This window comes from Balaenoptera borealis (genome assembly GCF_965194805.1).
Source record: "Balaenoptera borealis genome assembly, chromosome: 4".
Lineage (NCBI taxonomy): Eukaryota > Metazoa > Chordata > Mammalia > Artiodactyla > Balaenopteridae > Balaenoptera > Balaenoptera borealis.
In genome coordinates, this window is record NC_138861.1 from 112,184,504 (window position 1) to 112,208,335 (window position 23,832).

Consider the following 23,832-nt stretch of genomic DNA (forward strand, 5'->3'; position numbering starts at 1 on the left):
TAAAATATATGAAATAATACAATGATGAAATAATTGTGTAATCATGGAATAACAAAAAAAATGAAAAATAACAGAATAATGTCATCATCTTTCTAGATGGTCAGTTTACACAATGACAAAATATATCCAAACAACTCACTATTTTTTGTATTTATCATGTTGCAGTCAATAGGCTTCACACAAAATCCTAGATGGAGATAGAGTCTCAAGTCATCTTTTGGCATTTCCTGGAGACCTTTGTTCACATGTGCCGCCATGTACATCCACTGCACGTCGGGCACTGACCCAAACCCTGGGCATGCAGAACGCTGCAGTCTCTGCCCTCATGGAGATGGCAGTTCTGCAGCTTAGCAGACATGAATACAAGCTACGTGTTAAACCAAAGGACAGTGAAAGTTCAGACAAGTTCTGTGAAGGAGTCCGTCTCAGAGGGGAAGGAAGGTTTCTCTGAGGAAGTGATGTGAGCTGAACTCAGAAGCATGAGTTAGATGCAGGAGAAGAAGGAAGACAACAGGTGTTTGAAAAAGAGGGACCAGTCCCTGGAAGAGACCTGGGGGAGGGAGGAGAGAAAATCTAAGGACCAAGAAGTAGCAGGTGTGGCCCAAGGGGAGAGAAGCAGGGGGGCAAAGAGGTCAGAGGAGCTACCCAGGTAGCTGCCAAGGAACATTTGTGGAAGAAAGGATCATCCTTAAATGTCTGATAAAGCTCACGAAATGCCTGCACAAGAAATGAAATTATATTAAACTTGGCTAATGAAATGAACTAGGGATGGTTTATGATAGAGAATGCCTTACTGAATTTGAACAAATTAACTCAATTTAAAATAAGTTAATCTCTTCATAGAAAATACCATCACAAAGTGACTAAATTATACAGAAGTTCAATACAAATTATTTGAATGCAAGTTGCTATTTCTAAATCATCTGCCTCCCTAAACCGGATGATGTTTGCTAGTTTTTGGCCGAATTCAATTAACATAGGAAAGCATCTAGGACATTCCTTAGCCCATAGGCACTGTCCTTGTTTGACAACCTCCCCTTAACCAGGTGTGAGCTCTTCGCTGTACAGAGTGATGTCATGGGCAATCAGAGAGCTTAAGGAGGGCACCCCCGTGAGCCCCCTGATGTGGGAGAGCCCACGTCCTCATTCTGATGGGGGCACTTATTCTACCCCACGCTATTGCCCCTTGTAAAATAAAGCACTTACATTTAAAAAAAAAAAAAAAGTTTGAAGTAATTGGATTACTTTAAACTCAGATTTTGTTTAACCCCAGTGGAAATGCAAAGAGAGATTTGGAATTACGTGTGAGATGCTAATTACTTACATCTGACTGGGGGGTTGTTTCTATGAAGGAATGCACTTAATTATTTTTTTTCCCCCTCTCTTCTTACAATTTCCTGACTATAATCTATTTTCTTTCATCACAGAGGCAATAGAAAAACAACAAAAGAAGAATCCCGTGATTTGAAATTCCAGAACTTTGCTCTGCCAGAAAATAGGTCAGAATATTTCCTTCTTTGTTAATAGAGGAGTAAAAATTTTGATGCTGCAGCAAATTAGCTGACCAGCACGTGCACACACACGCACCCTCACAGACACGCACACGCACGCACATGCACACGCACGCACATGCACACACACGAAATGTTAATGGGATAGAATTGTATTGCTGTCATTGCTCTTAGAGGTTACACGGTGACCAAGGTCCAGAACAAGAAGGGACTTGACTCAGGTTGAACTGCCAGCACGTATGTGATGCAGATATAGGCTATGGGGGAGGGATGGAGTGGGAGACTGGGGTCAGCAGATATAAGCTATTATATATAGAATGGATGGACAACAAGGTCCTACTGTACAGCACAGGGAACTTTAGTCAATATCCTGTGATAAACCATAATGGAAAAGAATATAAAAAAAGAATGTATATATATGTACAACTGAATCACTTTGCTGTACAGCAGAAATTAACACAACATTGTAAGTCAACTATACTTCAATTTAAAAAAATCAAAGATCAGATGCAAGGAAAAACAGCCAATAAAAAAATTTTTTAATTGAAAAAATTTTTAAAAACAGGCCCCCAGGTGTCCACAGCATTTCAGACCAGGGCTATTTCCACCATCCACCCAGGTCTCTAAACAGTCCAAGAGACAACCAGGGGGAAGCTTACATCCTGCAGCTGCTGAATGACTTAAGTGATGAATCATGGATGGATCAGGCCATGCGTTCACAGCCAGGTCTCAGAAGCGAGGAGAATAGAGGGAGCTCTGTGCCCGTTTGGTTTCTTTTCTTTGTCCTTCAATTGAGCAAAACATTTACTGAGCAATTATGGCATTAGGACTTGCACGGGGTCTTGAAAATGCAGAGATGAGAGGCAATGTCCTGTCTCCAAGGGGCTCACAACCAAGTCTTAAAGCTCAGAAGGAAAGCTACTTGATGAAATGACTGACAAGGGACCAATCCTGAAGCCAGCTCCAGCTCTGCATTGGCCAAGGTCTCATCCTGGACAACACCACAATGTTCAGAGGGGCTGCAGGCCTCCCTTACCCAGCCAGAAACCCCTTGCCGAGCCCTGCAGGAGCTGTCTCTGTGCCTAGAGGTACCCAAGGGTCTCTGACTGCTATACCAACCCTTGCATCCCAGTGAACTTCAACTCAAGTCAATCGCCAAACATCTGTTCAGTCCCTACTAAGTGCCAGGCACCAGAAGCAATCTTGACATGCTAAGATGTGCCTGAAGAAATATTTTCCCTAAGCAGAGTGGAGGCATGCCTATAAAACAGAATACTTGAAATATTTTCAAGATTGCATTAAGCAAAGGAAAATTTGTGGTTGTTCTCAGACTTCTTCAATGTTTACATTAAACACATTTGAATGCTGCATTTTAAGTCAGTTTTTCTTATTTCTTGACAATAGCAAGAGATGAGAGATGGAAGGGTTAGAAGTCTTCCTTCAAATGGAAATGGTTGCAGCAATTACATACATCAAAGTAATATTTACAGTTACATTTGAAAAAAAAAAAGAGAGAGACAGAGGGCACAGTGTTTTTTACCAAAGCAAATTATTTCAGAATATGTCAGAGCATGCTCAAGATATATTAAAAAGAGCAACAGATGGTGTTTCTGCAACCTGTTCCAAACCATTTATAAACCCGAATTTTAAAAAAAATCCCTTAGACACACAAATCTCTGTACCTTTGCATATTTTATAATGAAAGTATTATATGAATATAAATTAGTAAATGAGATCTATAAATCAAATCAAAATGTGTGAAAACTACATATTTGGATCTACCATCATACCTTCATAACTATTAAACTGATGTTTTCGTTCTCCACACAAATTATAATTAATATCGGCATCTGATGATGATGAAGTAAGGACAGTGCTACAGGTGGGCAGGGCCGCAGAACAGAACAGGTCTGTGGGTGCTGGATTGAAATTTCAGCTGACCTGTTTGCTAGCTCAGCGGCGATCTTGCTCCGACAAGCCCATTACCCTCTCAATACCTTGCGTATTTTAGAAATGGTGTTTGAAAACCAAGGAGGAAAAGGGGGGGATGAATTGGGAGATTGGGATTGACATATATACACTAATATGTATAAAATAGATAACTAATAAGAAAAAAAGAAAATATACAAATAAAAATTGAAACATTGAAAAAAAAATAATGAAAAACAAGAGTAGATTGAATTCCCTGGCAGTCCAGTGGTTAAGACTCTGTGCTTTCACTGCTGAGGTTCCAGGTTCAGTCCCTGGTTAGGGAACTAAGATCCCACAAGCAGCGCAGCACAGCCAAAAGAAAACAAAAAATACAAGAGCAGACTATCTTGACCACCAGGGATCCGCTGGACCGAAAGCAGTCCCTGTGTTTGGGGAATAAATGCATGACCTCTGTAGTGTGCCTGGAAAATAGTAGGTTCTCAATAAATAACAAAGGCTAATAGTCACTGAGTACTCACCACAGGCTAGGCGCTGTTGTAAGAGCTTAATAGGCAGAGAAAGACAAATACCATATGATATCACGTATATGTGGAATCTAAAAATAAATGGTGCAAATGAACCTATTTACAAAACAGAAACTGAGTCACAGATGTAGAAAACAAACTTATGGTTACCAAGGGGGAAAGAAGGGGGAGGGATAAATTGGGAGATTGGAATTGACATATACACACTACTATATATAAAATAGATAACTAATAAGAACCTACTGTATAGCACAGGGAACTCTATTCAATACTCTGTAATGTCTTATGTGGGAATAGAATCTAAAAAAGAGTTGATATATGCATATGTATAACTGACTCACTTTGCTGTACACCTGAAACTAACACAACATTGTAAATCAACTGTACTCCAGTAAAAAAATGAAAAAAAGAGCTTAATAGGTAGTGTCTCACTGCATCCTAGCGATCACATTCTTACTAGGTTTCCTTTTATAGGAGAGAAGAATGCAGACTGGAGAGGGTAAATAACTTCCTCGAAGCTGAATAGCTGGGTGTGGTATATAGTAAACAGTGGACATAATCATTAGTACTAATCTCTGAAACAACCCTGGCACTCCACGTCACTGCCCTCACTACTGCCATCCCTTAGTTAGGTGTAGGGGTCAACTCTGGCGACAGATGCAGAAGGGCTGTCCTTCCCCACCCACCCCCAAACTCAAACATGCATGGACCTCTCCGTAGTGTACAAAGTAAAATACAAAGCTCAATGCTGGGGTTTCACGCAGATGATACAGCCCAGGAGACTATCCAAGAAAAACACACGATCACATGCACATCCATTACCCCCAACCTGTCAACAATATTAAGATGAATGTTTCCTAGAATGTCCCATGGAATCTATCTTGCTAAATCCCCAGTACCCACTTCTATTCTGTGCCCTGTGCCCATGTGGGCAGAAACAGAAACATCCTGATTGATGTTTTCCAATCAAGTCCAAACTTTTATCAATAGTTGAATGCCTAACCAGTACCAGAAACCATGAGAGGAACTGTGGCGTTTAATCCTCACAATAATTCTCTGAAGTAGGTAATAGTATTCCCATTTCACAGATGAGGAAAGAGAGCCTGGGAGAGGTGACATGTCTTGGTCACAGTCACAGAGCCGGTAACTGTTAACAGCTGGATTTGCATTCCGAGTCTGACTTCAAATCGAGGGCCTTTTCTGGGTTCTAAGATGGCGCATGTGAATTTTGTTTTCTGATCCTATGAGTCTCAAATCTACTCATGTCAAGACTCTCCACTATGAAGAAGGGGCACATGCATTCAACTCCTGTGAAGAACATCCACAGTCATAGCTACGAAGCCTCCTAGCAGCGATTCTTAGGGCTGGTCCCTGGGCCGGCAGCACCAGCATCACCTGGGAGCTGCTTAGGGAGGCAGGATCTCAGGCCCCACCTACTGAATCAGAAACTTGGGCGTTGGAGTCCAAGCACCTGGGTTTAAACAAGCTCTCCCAGTGACTCTGATGCCCATTCAAGTTTGAGAACCTCAGCCTCAAGCATCGTTATCAAGAGGGCAAGCTTCGGAGCTGGAGCAAGAGGCCTCTGGGCCCAGCTCTCGCTCTGCCCCTTCCCATTATGTAAATGAGATGGAGGGAAGACGATATAAGATAGGGACCCAGTGTGAGAGAGTGGGAGGGAGATGGGAGAGAATGTTGTCCCCACCTGGGAGAGATCACTGCGTTGGGGACCAGGAAAATCAAAAATAAAGAAGACACAGCACCTGCCATCAAGAGGCTCAGCCTCTTGTGGGGACGAACATAAAAATATCTTGTGTATAATAGATCACAGGATACTGTGCCACGTGCATGTGGGACAGAAGCAGATGCAGGCCTGTGGGAGCCCAGCAGGGAGACTAAGGAGCGGGAGGAGGAGGGCTTTCCCAAGTCCACTTTCAAGAGAGTAGCAAAGCCAAGGTTCACACTCCAAGCGCAAGTCTCTTTCTCCTTCCCCATTCCTGATGGAGCTATTCCTAACAGTGTCACTCACGTTTCCCACATTCAGACCCTTCCCAATTCATCACCTCATGGACTATTGATTTTTCCCTTCTGTCACTAAGACCTGCAGCAATAGTTAACTCCAGAGGCCAAGGTACAGGTGGCTGTCATTTCTCACATCCCAGGAGGCCACTCCTCAAGGAGATGGCCTCCCTGTTCTATTCCGTGCACAGGGAGGCCCCCTGCCGGCCTTCCTGGCCAGGCACACCTGAGGTCACAGCTCGGGCCGGGTGGCCACAGCTGCTGGTCTTCTCTCGACTTCTCTGGTTTTGCCCCACCTGTTCTCCAGCTGCCCTGGGTGTCTGTTCCCTCTGGAACCCCGCACTGTGCAGAAAGTGTCCTCCCAAAGGAGTTCACAAGCTTAGAGCTTTACGGAGGGTGCCAAGTGCTTTCAGAGGATGCGTGGAATAGGGTGGTGTCCCGCCATCTTTCTGTGGTTGTCCACAAGGAGCTCCTATGCAGGAGATGCTCCACAAACATTGCTGAAGGGAGGGGAGTACAAAGGGGGGGAAGGAGGAAGAATAAAGTCAGGACCCAGCGGGACGCACCAGGATGCTGTGAGATTGTACTACTCCCAGTGCCTGGCACAGACTGGATCCTGAAGTAGATGATAAAAGAAACTTTTAACAGAGGGATAAGAATGGAAGAAGACAGAGAAGACAGAACAAGCAGGGGAGGGACAGAGAGAGAGTGGAGGGGATGGTGGACTCAGGAGCTGCTCTGCCCACTGCAGCTAAAGTAGAACCACAAAGCACCCTGCTCTGCTCCACTCACTCGTCTGCTGAATATCCATCAAACTGCCAAATAATTTTGTTTTCATTTTTCAATATTTGTCAGGAACATAGATAGCTTACACAAGAGGGATTATAGCTTACCAGACATGCTTTCTGTCCTCAAAAAACTTAAAATCTAGTTGAAGAAAGAAAAAAACCCAAGTAAAATTTAATATAAAATTTATATAAGAAATTAATAACTATACACTGCTTTTTAACTATACTAAGTATGCTATTAGAGCCAGAAGTGCTGCCGTAGGAGCTCAGAGGAGGGAAGGCTCAAGAGCCTTGGCAGGGCAGGATGCTGAGGGGGTAGGAGTGGGGTTGGACCTGCTCCAGCCCAGAGGGTCATGGTGGGTTTGAGCTTTTTATAGTTTGGAATAATGCCAAACACTGTCAATGTTTTCCTCATGATCGTTTCAGGGAGTTGCATCCTCCCAAATATTTTTTTGTAAAAACAAAATAGAACACAGGAGATTCTTAGAACTAGTCAAGAACATCTTTCACAAAAAAATGAATCCATAACACTCCTACACTGTTGGTGGGAATGTAAATTGGTGTAGCCACTATGGAGAACAGTATGGAGGTTCCTTTAAAAACTAAAACTAGAACTACTATATGACCCAGCAATCCCACTACTGGGCATATACCCAGAAAAGACAAAAACTCTCATTCAAAAAGATACAGGCACCCCAATGTTCATCGCAGCACTATTTACAATAGCCAAGACATGGAAGCAACCTAAATGTCCATCGACAGATGAGTGGATAAAGAAGATGTGGTACATATATACATTGGAATATTGTATGTTCATAAAAAAGAATGAAATAATGCCATTTGCAGAAACTTGGATGGACCCAGAGATACTAAGTGAAGTTAAGTCAGACAGAGAAAGACAAATATCATATGATATCACTTATATGTGGCATCTAAAAAAATGATAAAATGAACATTTACAAAATAGAAATAGACCCACAGACATAGAAAACAAACTTATGGTTACCAAAGGGGAAGGGGGTGGAGGGATAAATTGGGAATTTGGGACTAGCAGATACACCCTACTATATATAGAATAGATAAACAACAAGGACCTACTGTATAGCACAGGGGACTATATTCAATATCTTATAATAATCTAAAATGGAAAAGAATCTGAAAGAGAATATATATAACTGAATCATTTTGCTGTACACCTGAATCATTGCAAATCAACTATACTACAATTTAAAAAAGAACATTTCCATCACCCCTCCACAAAAAGAATGAACCCACTCTTCACTTGTTAAATATGAGTCTTGATCTGATTCCACCTTGGTGTGAATTTCATCTGCTTCAAAGGAATATGGAGTTGGGAGATGTTCTCCAACGTTGAATCTATAGTGAAAAATGAAGAACCTATTCCCAGGGGGATTTGGGTGGGAGGTGTGCACACCCGTGTATCAGGTTCCTAATGTGCTGGCACCCTCCAGGCCTTGCTGGGGGAGAATGAGTCTGTGTATAGACCCAGACGGGGACTGCAGCGCGGCTCAAGGCTGTCTTACTCGAGGGATGCCCTCTTACCTGTGCTTCCCTGCACCTGAGCACCTTGCCTTCATCCACTCACCCATCCTCTCCCTCATGCTCGTTCAACAGCACGCTTCTGTGCACGAGTCATGTTCCAGGCACTGCGTTACATACCTGGTATCCCTTTTAGGAGTTGGGGGCCTGGTGTAGAAGGTTTGAGAAACGGCGTTGTGCTGTGTTCTGGTGATACGAGTGTGAGTTCCACCAGGCAGGTGCTAGGTGATCAGAGGAGGGCTTTGGTGGCCATGTGGGGAGGAAGAAAAATGCCCAGTGTTGAGGCCCGTCACTACCTCTTACTGAGACTGTGACATCCCAGTCCTTCCCTTCGCACTCCATCATATGGGCTCCTGCATCACCTTCCTAACATGTGGCTCTGAGCATCCTTTATCCTCTGCCTTGCAAAGCTCCATGACACCTCGAGATTAACACAGTCCTTCCAGCTTATCCTTCAGGTTGCCTGCTCTCCAAGCTCACTGTGCATTTCCACACCTTAGCTTCCATGGCTCCCTGATGCAAACCCTACCCTTCCCTCAGAGAGGTGGAGAGAAGAGGGCGAGCCCTGCCATCAGACAGGCTGGGTGGGAAGCGTGACACCGCTGACTCCCCCATGAGATTGACCTGGGCCTCTGTCAATCCATCTGCAAAATGAAAAGGCCAGTTTGTGGTCCCATCCACCACAAACATCCCGTCATAGCCCTAACACTGAGATAAAGACACTGTCCAACAAGAATTGCTAGGAAGTTTGGGTGAAATGATTTCTGTAAAGTGCACAGTTCCCAACATGGTGTAGATAAATGTTCAAAGAGCGGGAAGAAGGGAATGAATTTAGAAAGTTTACCTCCATTTTCATTTCTTTCTGGTTTATATTGAAAACGAGTTTACTGACTCTTAAAAAGATCAATCATCTTCCCCCAAATGAGAGAATTTTATTCTAGTCTTTTTCCTTTCAGAGGCAGAGCTTAAAGTGAGGTGTGGAGCTGAGCCAGTTAATCTTGGAGGTTTGAGAGAGGGGTATGAAATCACCCCGACCATTCCCCAAGGGTTTTGCTGCCGCATTCTGGACCAGGGGTGGGTGCCTGGGGAGACCCAGAGAAGCCCACGCACACCAGACTCAAGGATGTGATGAGGAATTAGTCTCCATGCCAGGAGCCTGACCCTGGAGACAGGACCAAGTCCCCTCTCTGTGGGACCGGAATAACACACCATCCAAACTCTGTTCCCATAGATAAGAGAACATGAGTGCACTCTGCCCACTCCATCAGATCCAGTTCTCCCAGGCAGCGAGGGTGGGGGGAGTTTAATTTAGTACCCTTTAAAAATTATTAAACCTTTTAAATTATTAAGAAGTATTAAAAATTCAAAATAATTCAGAAATTGAATATCTTCATTTAAAATGAGCCTTAAATATTGAAAACCACAAACCTCTGGAGGCCAGCTTTGTTCAGTTCATACTCCATGCCCACCACGTGGACAGCTGCCTATCCAAGCAGAAATAGAGAGAGACCTGCTTCACTCAGGCCCAGATGCAGAAAGGAGCAGGCGGGTGGGAAGGGCAGAAGGATGGCTGCCAAGCTACACACCATCCAGCTGCAGCTCGTTCACATGTGGCCGTGTGATGGATGCGGTTGACTAAAGGAAGCCGGGGAGCATCTTCGTAATTCCCTGGCAAGAGGCAGCTTGCTAACACATGGGCCTCGCTTGAGCGCTGAGAGAACACATCAAATCTCCAGCAAGTTTGCAAGCAGCATCTTTCATTAATCACCCAGGGCTGTCAGGCTGCAAAGAGTGTTAACACAGGAGCCTTTTCAGAGCGCTTGTCAGCTGCCGGTGTCGAGATACTGTCTGCACTCAGGCCAGACAGAACCGTGGAGTCCGGCATGCCTCCCCAGACCCCTCCTTCCAGCCTCCCTCCCCGCTTTCAGGCTCAGCTGGAATAACGACATCGTTCCCTGCTCTGCCACTGCTTCCTCTGCTAAACCATTTGGCTTGCAGTGACACACAGAGGGCCCTGGGGTGCACCGTCCCAGAGGATAGGACATATGAATGAGCACCATCGCTCTGGGGTCCCGCCAAGAGGAGTCAGCAGATAAACCGCTTCCAGACAGCCTTACAATTAGGAGGAAGCTGCCAGCTGCAGGGAACTCAGGGGGCTGAGTTGTTGCATCGGCTGGTAAATAATAAGGCCAATCCCGGGGCTCAGTTGCTTGCTGTGCCACTTTAGACACGTCACTTCTCTCTTCTAAGCTTTAGCTGCATCTGCAAAGTGGGGAAATCCCACCAGCCAGAACTGAGCCTTGCTTGTGCCTGAACAGGCATTTTCCCCTTCAGATCCACCCTTTTTAGCTGTCCAAAGACCTCAGTCCCACCTCCGAGAATCTGAAACTTGGAAGCACGAATTGGACATTACCTCCAACACGCTTTCAATGTTAATGATCTTTGATTCTAAAAATCGGGTGAGGGGAAAAATAAAATAAAATAAGAGTCAGCTGAGGCCAAGGTCAGAAGGAGGATGAAATCCTAATTTAAAACCTGAAGTGTGTACATGTCAATCCCAAACTCCCAATCTATCCCTCCCCCCCACTCTTCTCCCCTGGTAACCATAAGTTCATTCTCTAAGTCTGTGAGTCTATTTCTTTGTTGTAAATAAGTTCATTTGCAACATATTTTTTTAGATTCTGCATATAAGCAATGTACATGTACATACTGCTGTATTTAAAATAGATTACCAACAAGGACCTACTGTATAGCACAGGGAACTCTGCTCAATATTATGTAACAATCTAAATGGAAAAAGAATTTGTAAAAGAATAGATATCTGTATATATATAACTGAATCACTTTGCTGTACACATGAAACTAACTCAACATTGTTAATCAACTATACTCCAACATAAAATAAAAAGTTAAGGAAAAAACAAACAAACAAAAAAATGATCTCAGGTCATCCAATGGAAAAGTACAGGCATTGTGATAGGGCTGACATGCTGAAGGAAATGACAATGACTTTGAAATAACATAGACTAAGGTCAAGCGGTGGAAGCAGATTTAAAACTCAATTCATGTTTAATCTTCAACATGATTCTGTTAAACGTCAATGGATTGAAAAATAAATCCTGGATGCATTGATGTGTCATGATAAAATATGACAAAACAAAAACAAACAAACAAACAAAAAACAACCCTGAAGCTCCTCCTAGGATCCCGGGAAGAGGGTGCCTCGTATTCAAAGTCCCTGGGCTCAGGATTGCATCCTGCCTGCTCTGAGGTGCTGCCTTCTGTCCACGGCCTGGCCTGCCCTGCCTGCATCAAGCTCCCTGTACACAGTCGCAGAAACATATCATTTCCATGTCACATGTCAGGAGCTGCAAGTCTGGGGAGTCTTTTGAGGCTTTAATCAAAGACCAAGATGTCAGGGAAGGGGCTGCGTGTGGAAAGTGTCAAAAGAGATCTCTCAGGACCCAGATAAATGATCTGCTCTTTCCTGACTGATTTACTGTTAATTTCTGCAGCATCTCAGACAACTTGAAAGAGTACCAAGAGCTAAGCACAAAGCATCCCAGACGCAGTTGCAAAATCCCTCCAAAGCATGACTCGCCACTGCCTGCAGGCAAGGGCCCCAGGAGGCAACAAGGATCTGAGGGTCCAACAGGCTGGTGGCAAGTCTCTTGCTTTCCGTGGGACTGGGCAAGTCATGGAGCCCTCTGAGTCCTCCGTTTCCTCGTCTATAAACTTGGGACAGGGAGAGCTACCCAACAGAATCATTTTGAGTATTAACGTGGTGAGCAGAGAGTAACAGTCTGAGCTGGAAGTGGGACTCATGGGCTGTGGTCTCCTGGTGACTATTCTCTCCCAGCTTAACTATTCTGTGCCCGGTGTCACAGCCACCAATGAGGCCTCATAAATATTTACACCCAGCGTGTGTTGCGATGCTCAATTAATTGCTCCTGTGACGCACTTTGAGAGCCTCAGAGGATAGGTGCCATGCAAAGGGATTATTAAAGACACAAACAAGTAAGCTCACAGAAGCCGCATCCTTCCGAGCTTTCCATTGCCCCAGGGTTTTTCAGATCACTGCCCGAAATCTAGGGGAAATGTGCTTTCAAAATCACACTGTCTGACAAACTCTAACTCCACCCACCTCACTACAAATAACTCAATATCTTTTCTTTTTATGGCTGAGTAATATTCCATTGTATGTATTTGCGGGATAGGGAGAGTGGGAGACAGGGAGATGCAAGAGGGAGGAGATATGGGGATATAGGTATATGTATAACTGATTCACTTTGTTATAAAGCAGAAACTAACACACCATTGTAAAGCAATTATACTCCAATAAAGATGTTAAATAAATAAATAAATAAATAAATAAATAAATAAATAAATAAACAAATAAATAAAATCACACTGTCCAAGGCAGGACGTGGCAGCCAGGAGAAGACCTCATTGGTCTTTCCAGATAACTTACCACCAAAGAAATGCAAATGGCCCAAAACCATTTGAAATAAATAAATAAACAATAATTAAATCTAACTAGGCATCAGGGAAGTGAAACAGATAAAATAAGGAATCAAGTAGCAAGTAGGAAAAGTTGTTTTAAATGGTCGTGGATTTAATGGTGGTAAGATATGTTGAGATGGTTACTTCACACTCTGTAGATAAGAATATAAATTCATTCAACCCATCCAGAAGGCACCTGAGTGATATGAAACAAGGGGCCTAGGAGACCCACATTATCGTTATCAGACACCTTCATAGCAGTTGCACTTGATGGAGTCTGTCCATGGAAACACTCAGCGATCAGATTAAGAAGGATATCGTGCTGCAGCAAGGGTACACACTGCAACATGATTTACAATTGTAAAACTGAGCAAGAACCTAATTTCCCTCTCCAAAAATCACACAGCTGATAAATACCATGTTTTCGAATAACAAAGATCTACAATGCATTTTTAACATCAAGAGCCTATACATTCTTTTATATTATTTTTAGACATCTGTATATTGAAATGCATGAAGACATCCTCATACACGCATGCACATATGTGCCTGAGACTCGCCAAAATATCACCTGTGGTGTTGACCGTTATTTTCTTCTCCATGCATTTTTCTATTTTCTGTGTTCTCTCTAATGAGATGTTCCTTTAGGTCTAGAACAGCACAAACATAAAGTAAGTGTCCCATAAGTTGATTTGTGATCTGCCTTTGATGACTACCCACTCCTCTGGGGAGGACGCTTGCAGCTGACACTTAACCTTGGTTCTCTTTTCTACCCTAGGTCATGGCCTCGAATCCATAGTGTCACAGGTGAGTCAGGGCCCCCCAGACACCTAAGCAGTGGGAATGTTAGCAGGAGTCCGTTACTCTTCTTTCCATTCTTTTCTGTTTTTCTTTGGATAAAACTATTGGCCTGTTCCAGGTGACACTGGTGACTTAGGGTCTTTCCCTCTGGTGGCTCCCAGGCTGGAAGTGTGTGACATCCACAGCTTTGGAGGCTGGCAGACGGGGTGGGAATCGTGCCTCTCCATTTATTAGCTGTGCAGCCTTGGATGAAGCCCAGATCCCTGTGGGCCTGAGTTCCTTCAACTGCGAAGTGGGTATAAGTCTGCCTGAATGCCAGTATTGTGGCTACTCATTAGTGTTTGTTCAACTAAACTGTACATAATGGGCTCCCCCCAAAATATGTGTTGAGTGAGTGAGTGGGTCAGAAACCACATTTTATGCTTCTCCTGCATCTCTTTTCAGAGCCTAGTTCCTGTTACCAGACACAGAGTAAGACCCCATTAAAGTGTGAATAAAGTATATGCTTACTCATCTTGGAGTATTATTATATCAAGGAAAGTCCCATAGAGCTAACTAGAAAACTAGTCACTAGAAATAATGACTGGGATGAGACATAAAAAAAGAGAAATAGGGGGGCTTCCCTGGTGGCGCAGTGGTTGAGACTCTGCCTGACAATGCAGGGGACATGGGTTCGAGCCCTGGTCTGGGAAGATCCCACATGCCGCGGAGCAACTGGGCCCGTGAGCCACAACTACTGAGCCTGCGCGTCTGGAGCCTGTGCTCCGCAACAAGAGAGGCCGCGATAGTGAGAGGCCCGCGCACCACGATGAAGAGTGGCCCCCGCTCGCCGCAACTAGAGAAAGCCCTCGCACAGAAACGAAGACCCAACACAGCCATAAATAAATAAATAAATAAATAAATAAATAAATAAATAAATAAAAATTAAGAGAAATAGGGAATTCCCTGACAGTCCAGTGGCTAAGACACTGCGCTTTCACTGCCACGGGCCCGGGTTCGATCCCTGGTAGGGGAATTAGGATCCCACAAGCTGTGTGGCATGGCCAAAAAAAAATAAAAGAGAGAGAAATACAGGAAGTGTGCAAAGAAGCAATAGATGCATTGGGAGTGATGTCATCAGCAAATCAATTCACAAGATTCATTATAGCACATGTTGGAGAATATAAGCAGCACCCAGCCACCCAGCGTGGCTTGCACAGCAGCGAGGAGAAGGAGGAAAAAGCAAAATCAACGCTGCAAGTATGAATATAAATAAGAAACAAACGAGCCCCCAGCTCTAATCCCTCTTGCAGAACATGTTTTTCTGAAGCTTCTCGGGTCCTAAGAAAGGTTACATTCTCTCAAGGTGGATGTTTCCAAATTGTACTGAGTCCTTGGTGTCAAAAGTACCCCCCCTCCATCTACTTGTCACCTCTCAGCCCTTCCTACCATCCACTTAAAGTCTTGGGGGTACTGTAGAGAATTCTAAAGGGGATGGTGCTTGGAAATGAGGTTGTTAATCTGATTCGGTGACTGGTGAATTATAAATGTGACCTGTACCCCTCCCGCTTTGGGCTCGTTCTCCACCTGCCTTAAGGTAGAAGAAAAACTGACAGGTGGTATTCCACTTCATTAACAACATTCTAGAGACACAAGCAGGGAAAAGAAAACAAATCATAAGCCCCCAAAAGTCAATTGAGATAAAGCTGCCCAGACCTGCCCATAGGCACTCAGATCTGTACCCTGACAAAAATACTTAGCAAACCACACCACTCCAGCCTATGCAAGCTTAGGCACCAATGCCAGTGTCTACTACACTATAATAAAACTGATATAATTAAAGATGCACATGATGGTTTACATAAGAGACTGCTCATCGTGGTGCTATTTATAACATTCCCAGATACTTTAAAGTTGTTTGCAATTTTTTACCATGGGATTTGTTGAAAATATGGTAGGGCATCTATATGAAAGAATACTACATAGCCATTAAAAATGATGATGTTGAAGCATATTCAGTTACGGGTATGTTATAGCATGCTATTATATGAAGGGGCAGGCAGGAAAACAGTGTGCATACATTTTGATCATATATACATAGATTATATCATGTGTGTATGTGTTGTTAGGGATTTTCTCTAATCAAATATTTATAGTGGTTATCTTGGTATGCGGACATTACAGTGATTTTTTATTCTCCTCTTTTTTGCTTAACTGTATCTTATAATTTTTCTACAGCAGCATTTTTTTTTGAATACTGAAAACCATCTATCAAAAAAAAAAATTCTCTAGGCCTGGAGAAGACAGACACATATTCAAACTTGGACAATCTGTCAATACCAACATCTTCTGTGAAGTTGATATATAGAGAACAGGGTCATGTTTTTCCATAAAATAAACTCAGGAGATTTTCTCCAGGAACACTTGTTTTGTTTTGTTTTTTTCTAAGGAAATCAATCTTTTTTTTTTTTTGGCTGTGTTGGGTCTTTGTTGCAGTGTACCGGCTTTCTCTAGTTGCGGTGAGTGGGGGCTACTCTTCGTTGCGGTGCGCGAGCTTCTCATTGCTGTGGCTTCTCTTGTTGTGGAGCACAGGCTCTAGGCGGGCAGGCTTCAGTAGTTGTGGCGCATGGGCTCAGTAGTTGTGGCTTGCGGGCTCTAGAGATCAGGCTCAGTAATCATGGCGCATGGGCTCCGTTGCTCCGTGGCATGTGGGATCTTCCCGGACCAGGGCTCGAACCCATGTCCCCTGCATTGGCAGGCGGATTCTCAACAACTGTGCCACCAGGGAAGCCCGGGGAATCAATCTTAAACGTTGGTTTTTCCCACTTCTAAAAGAAAAATTAATACAAATTTTAGGACTAGAGGGAGGAAAGGTGGGTATGGAATATGTGAGCATCCAGTGCCTCCTTCTGGCCATTTCTAGATAATGCAGTACCTGTGTTAATTTATCAGAGGCTGGTTCTCTCCAAGATGTTGGGGAAATTGGTGAACAGAAACGTTAACAGTTGAATTGCAGGGAAAAGGTGTCCACCCAGTTCTTATAAGCACAAGCCAGGACTCAAATCATCTAAGGTTGATATGCCCAAGAATTTACAATGTCTTCACAATTCATCATGTATCAGAATGACAGCAGTGAAAAATGCATATCATCAAGCCCACGCCAGCGTTTATGCTTTGGTAGAGCTATAGTGAGGCCAGAGAATCCTTACCTTTAACACGATAATTCTAATTCACGTAGTTCTAGGACAGTCTTTTGAGAATCACTGGCTGAAGCAAAAATATATAGAGATAGGTGGATGGAAACTATCAAAGCTGTCTCCACCAAGAGGCAGCTGCCTTAACTATCACCATTCATTCATCCATCCATCCATTCATTCAACCAATTGTGGTAGTTTATTAATGAGACAGACACTCTAGCCAGCTTTGGCCACAAGCTTTTAAAAAAGGAAATAAAAATGAAAATTTCTGGGGACTTAGCTAGTCTGAGATTCTACAACTGTGCTCTACAGATGAGGGAACTAAGAACTAGAAAAGGGATGTGAATTTCCAAGAGCCATCTAGTGAGAACATTAAGCCTGTTCTCCCAACTCCCAATACATGTTTCCCATGTAACTGTGAGTTTAGACTATTTGTGACTTGGAATTCACAGCTCATAATCTTCAGATCAAGAGACTGTGGTTCAGTGAATAAAACCAAAATTCCCAGAAGTGCTAGATGACTGAGCTGGTAGATAGATAGGTAGATAGATAGATAGACAGATGATAGATGACAAATTCAATATATAATAGATATATAACATACATATATTATATGTGTGTATATATATTCTATATCTCTATTTCTGTCTCTTTCTTTCCCTTCCTACTTCCTTCTTTTCTTCCCTTTTCCTTCTCTGCTCCCCTTGACTATACAAGTCATAGTCAAGGCTTATTGGACATCATAATCCTTTACTCAGAGGCAGTGAAAGTAACCCTAGGCAAGTTCCTTCCTGCCTTTCCCTATAACCATGGATTGATGCCAAGCTAAAGATGTTCTAAAGTTTGGGACCTGCCAGGGTAAAGTGTGTAAACTATCCTACTCCTCACCATAATGAGAGGAAGATCAGGCCGATGCCCTCCATCCCCAAATACTTTCAAGTTTTTAAAAGATAAAAATGGAGAAAGGCAGCATCTTGTAGAGGAAAGAACCAAGGGCTGTAAGTGTGGAGCTCAGAGTTTGAATACTGGTTCTCTCATGATACCGGCGAGCCCTAGGACTTGTGAATGAGAGAAAATGAAAAGAAACTAACATATATGGAGTCCCTACTTTGTGCCAGGCCTTTTATAAACTTATCTAATTTAGTTGTAAGGTACAGATTTTATTATCCTTGCTGTACAGATCAGCTAAATGAAGCCCAGGTGAAGTTAGGGAACTTGTAAAGACACCAGCAGTGTAGAACTCAGATTCATCACAGCACACATGTTAAGTTAGGCACCAAATATTGTCAGCCTTGGTTTTCTCAGTCATTGAATCCCAGAGCTTCACGGCTAGAAGGGACCTCAGCTTGAAGAACCCTTCTGAAGAACTGACTGGTGCTCGTCAACAGAGTTGAATGTTGGAAAAGGCACATATTTGGTTTGAAAATGGGCACTAAATAATGAACAAGTTCCTAATATAGATCTGAAGATCTAAAGATCTGGATTGAGTGAAAAAAGATTTGGCCATGAAGTTGAACTTGAAAAGACATGAAACACAGAACACAGCAATTCCTTAGTGGTGCACTGAGCCAGGGAGTTATTTATTTACGCTACTCAACAGCTAGTTGGGGTAGATACTCTTATTCTCACCAGGCTTACAAGCTTGCCTGAGGTCACATGGCCAGAAAGTGAAACGGCCAGGATTTGAACCTAGAACTTCTCCTTCAGCTTCTGTGAAACATGTGTCCATGCCTTTGATCAGAGGCTCTGCTACGTTATTGGTGAGCACCAAGGCTGATAAAAAAAAAAATTTAAGGCTGCAAGACACTTTAAAAAAGAAATCGTGGGGCTGAAACATGACAAATGTTTATGTATATTTTTTTATGTAAGTCAAGTCCAGAGGCAAGCAGTCCAAGGCTGTTTGGCAGCTCTTCTCCTCAAAGTCAGAGACCCTGCCCCTCCTGCATCCCTCCCCGCCTCGAGTTGGCCTCCATACCATCGCCTAAAATAGTGATGTCTGCGCTCTGGGCTGCAGGAGGGAGGAAGGGAAGGAGAAGAAGGAATGAATGGTGCACAATAATTTCCCTCAAGAAAGTTTCCTGGAAACTGTGAGTTGATTTTCCACCTCTTCCATCAACCAAAACTTGAACTCATGCCCACATGAAGATTAGGACAGGTAATAAGGACTTACTCAAGGTGGCCATGTACCCAGCCAACCAGGACGAGTTCTAGTACAGAGAAGGAAGGGAAAATGGTTATGGCGAGACACAGTGGTCTCTGCTCTGGAGTACTTAGTGACGGGAAGTTAGGATTCACTGGCCTCTTGCTTTTTTCTACATATTTATGAGAAGTCCAGCTGGCAGCCTCTGGAATTGGAGTCAACCCTAACCCTCACCTTTCCTCTCTCCCCCTGTGCCTCTCCCTCTGAAGTTTCATGACTGAAATGAAAGCAGAAGTTGGTTTTGCTTGGGGAACCTGTCTGGTTTAGAAATACAATCATCTGAAAGACCTGTTAACTCATTTCACTTCCTAGAGAAACAGAAAGTTCTAGAACTCTGCAGGCTTCCTACTTCTACCCTTCTCACACCAGGGAAGCACATTCTCTTCATGGGACTAGTTCGGGATTTTCTTCACCCATGCCTATCCCATGGCAATAACACTTGGGTGCTTAGCCAGCTACCCTGCCCCTTTAAAGGTACTAAATGGGGACATAGACAAGGCACCAGCCTTGCACCTCCAGGGGCTTAAGTTCATGGAAGTGTTGATAAGTGAAAATAGCCTGAGAGTCTCTCTTCCTCACTTTATTTAACTCACATGGCTCACCTTCCACTGGACAAGAGTGGGAGCTTCTATGTCACTAATTCTCAGACTTCTGAGACCAGAATAAATATCACCGTAGGAGCTTGTGTGAAAAGCAGTTGATTTGCTCTGGGGCCCAAGTTGGCTTTCTTTCTTTTTTATAAAGCATCCAAGATGCCAATGGTCAGGGGACCTAAATTTGATGGGCATTGGTCGTACACCTTTGTCACACCTCTGCAGGCACGAGGTGTCCATGTCCAGGACTAAAGTCTGGGGTAATCGCCTCTGCCAGTCAGGAAACCCCCCGAGCTTTACAGGGCACACATTCATCTTCATTTCCCTCTTAAAAATAACCATTAGGGAAATGTTGTCTTTTGTAAAAAGATGTTTCCTTGAGGGTCACGCAGAAATCAGTTGTTCTCTGTGGCTGTTTGGTTCCAGAGGGTGAGGAGGGACCCTCCACTGTCACAGCTTCACCGTCACTCTTCCAGGATGGTGATGTGGAAAGCTACTAAGCAGCTTCCCTCATCTTTCTAAAAAACGGCTCTCTCTGAGAAGCCCATCTATCCTTCCGTTCCAGGAAGACTCAAAGACTGGGAAGAATTCGGGGGACTGTTGCTATGGTGAGGATCTGGGCCCAGCAAGAGGCAGCACCAATCTCAAGTTCGCTCAGCAAGGGAGGGGACCAGGTTCTACTGAAAGTTCTGTCGCTGGTTCCAAGTTCTGGGCGTTTCCACAGCCGACTGGCCATTTATGGTCACTTACCGTACACAGGGTTACAGGAGTGAGCAAGAGCCTGGAATCTCACCACTGCCTCGGGGGAGACAGGCACCACCGTCCTTAACTGTGTGATATATTCGTTGGCTTGCTTTGTTCTTACATGCTAAGGAGAAGCTGAGCAGGGTGTATTAATCAGGGAGGACTAACATCTAGAATGCATAAACTACAAATGTTAGTAGTTTAATAAAATAAAGGTTTATTTCTTGCTCACATCACAATCCCATGTAAATTGAAGGAGGTTTTTTTCCAAACGTTCATTTGGGATTCACTCTCCTTTCACCCAGTGGCTTCCATTATCCCTGAGGGCCTTGGGGTCCTCTGTCTCTGGCCAGCCACTGGGGCAGGAATGAGAGGTGGAGGGTCAAGCGGGCCAGCCTGGAGTGGAATCCATCACACCTGCCTCATCCCAGTGTCCATAGCTCCATGCCAAGACCACCCAGTGCAAGGGACGCCAGGAATTGTGCGCCAGCCGAGTGCCCACAGGAGGAGGAGAGGGGGTTTGGTGAGCACACAGCATTCTCACCACTTCCAGGCACCTGAGCTAGTGATGACCGGGGCTGGAGGGCGCTCCTTAATTTTTAGCTGAGATTGGCGGTCAGGGAGGGTCCTCCAGAGGAGATGACATTTAAGACACAGTATGATGGATGAAAAGTATCCAGGCCTGGGCAGAGCTGAGGAGAGAACTTTCTGGACTAAGGGACTCATGCGACATCTCTGTGGTAGATGTACTGGATGAACTTAAAAAGAGGCTGATATGGTTAGAGCTCAGAGGAGGAAGGAACTAGAGAGAGATGAGATCAGAGACAGGGCAGGAACCAGGCTTTGCTGGCCTCTGGGAGCAACGGTAGGGAATCTGGGCTATGTTTCATGGGCCATGAATGACAGGTGCTGATTTACAGTTTTAAAACTATGCTTTTAAAATTACATTTCCAAAACTCTGCATTGTTCATAACACAGGTAGGTACTGAGGGAGATAGAGATAAAAGATAATTCCTTCCCTATAGAAGGGCAGTGGACTTAAACAACAAAGAGGTAATCAGACGCTGCTTCTTTTTATTTGCATAACGGTGAGTAAAACAGAAAATGACGGCTCTAACTGATTCGGTGAGATTACAGTGACCTGGAGTGGTCAGAAAGGGAAGCCCCAGGAGGATCTCAAAGTTTACTGAGCATTTTGGAAAACAAAATGGAGGAGGCAGGGACTCCAGGTGGAATTGACACAAGCAAAGACCCAGAAGTGGCACGTAGCATATTTGGGGAATCCAGGAGGGTCTCAGACTGCAATGCTGCTGAAAGAAGAGATCCCCCACAGCTCTCCATGAGAATGTGGGTATAATGACTACGTTCAATGAAGCCAATATCCTAAAATGAAATGATATCGAACCCTGAATTAGACAGTGGAGCTGCTTTCTAGATCACAAGTGCCAGAGCAGATCCCCAGTAAGTGTGTGCTCATTTGTGCCTGCCAGACCAGCTGGTGTTTAATGGGTGACATTATTAATTTAACTCAATTCATGAGAGAGTACAAATTGCTAAAGGGCTGGAAAACCTGTAGGTTTCTCTGCCAGGGATCTCACTATGGGTGTAATTGTGCTGGGACAGGGGGATGTTATTAGTGCCCCGGGGTAGTGTTTGCTGCTGGTCCTACCACCAGAATAGACTGTGACTGGTGCAGGTGCAGACAGGATACTCGTCCTCCTGGCTCATTATCTCAAGGAGATTAGCTCTGGCTTAACACTTCCCCCATGCACTGGTCCTAGGCAAATTCCATAGAACTGTGTTTCCACTGAGCCAAAGTTTCATTAATGTATACATTATACCCTACAGAAGACTTTGGCATGCTGGCACAAATTCACAGCTATTAATTTTGTATTTTGGTTTGGGAAGAGAATTCAGGGTGAAAGGACAAAAGTTTAAGAACATGATGAAGCCAGACCAAAAGGTAGGAATACACATCATACCATGGTCCTCTGCACTATTTGGACGCAGGCTAGAAATTTGCCCTGAGAGTCTTAACAGCCAAAGGAGGAAGGGAAATGTGATCTCTTCTAGGATTGATGTTTTCCATTAAATCAAAGCAAAGAAGTGTGCAGCTTCTGGTCCTGAGACCTACTAGAAACTTCTCATATATGTGCTAATAAAGAGAACGTGATAAGAACATTTTCTGCCTACAATGTTCCTAAATTCAGACTAACAGCATGAAATTATACTGCAATTTAGGAAAATTAAGTGTATGAGGAAGCAAAAAGACCTGCAGGTCATGTGAGCAATTCTTTGCATAATCTGAGGGTAAAATGTAAAACATCGAGCACTGAGTACACTAGATGACCTTCTGGCAATCTTTCATAGAACAAGTCCAAGGGAGGAAGTTGAGTGTTGAGAAACATCTGGTGAACAAGATTTATTCAACAAACGCCTATCAAGAACTCATTTGGTCAACAGGGCCCTGCACCTCAAGTCAGGGATAGATGAATAAGTAGATATGGCCCCTACTCTTCAAATATATAGAGTCTGTTCAAGAAGACAATGTGTGGACAGATTATTGCAAATACAACGTGTGCCACAGGGCGAGGGGAAAACACATGTGGTCATTGGCTGAGCTGCTGCTGAGTCATCACTTTGGGTGCTACTGATTGGGGGGCGGCGTTCCTTCTAACATTGTTTCTCTTTCAATGAGAAGGCTAGCTTGCTGTGGAAAGGCTTCTTAGTTGGGATTTGATTCTCTTTCCTCCTTTTCCATTGCCCCTGTTATGTAAGAGCAGCTGATAGAATGAGAAGCATGGAAATGTGCACTTCATTTTGAGCAATTACAGTCAAGAAAATTTAATTGAAATGAGCGCAAGATTTCCGGAGAAAAACAAGGTCCCAGTCTTCCCAATGTTTTGCAATAACATTTTGGTCTCTTTTTGTTGGCAGGCCAGTACCAGACTATTAATGAGCCTCTTCTTGACAGCGTAAGTCAGCTGCTTTCCTTACCTATTTTGTCAGTGTTTGATATTTACAAAGTAAGTGGCTTTTTTTAAGGTACTTAGTGAATTTAAAACAATTAAACTTTTCCAAATGGCATAATTCCCTGGCAGAGAAAACTGCATTTCAGTTCTTGGGTAGAAAACTGTATTCCTACAATATATGTAAATCAAATCATCATGCTGTATGTCTTAAACTTATACAGTGATGTATGTCAATTATTTCTCAGTAAAACTGGAAAAATAAATAAATATTGAGGCATTAATATAGAGAAAGGGAAAAACATTATATTTCCATTCCTCAACTATACAATAAAGACAAAAATTAACTCACAATGGCCATTGTGAAGATTGGATAAGGTGAAAATACCAACACATGGTGCTGGCAAGTGTGTGATGAGAAAATCACTTCCTAAAACTCATGGTGAAATTTTAAATTGCAAGAAACTCTTTGGAAAGCAATTTCATAATATTAACTAACAAATATAAAAATGTCC

At 43.5% G+C, this 23,832-nt stretch overlaps 1 protein-coding gene across 1 annotated transcript in view; it reads left to right on the forward strand.

The window, feature by feature from the left end:
• Positions 1-356: 356 nt before the first annotated feature.
• CLNK (cytokine dependent hematopoietic cell linker) overlaps positions 357-23,832 on the forward strand; it is a gene marked incomplete at its 5' end in the record, with an annotated part of 116,215 nt that continues 92,739 nt past the window's right edge. The window contains 4 exons of the mRNA XM_082391594.1: positions 357-460; positions 1,428-1,499; positions 13,613-13,641; positions 23,286-23,323. Of these exons, the coding sequence (XP_082247720.1) occupies positions 357-460; positions 1,428-1,499; positions 13,613-13,641; positions 23,286-23,323 (243 nt within the window). The remainder of the gene's footprint in view (positions 461-1,427; positions 1,500-13,612; positions 13,642-23,285; positions 23,324-23,832) is intronic.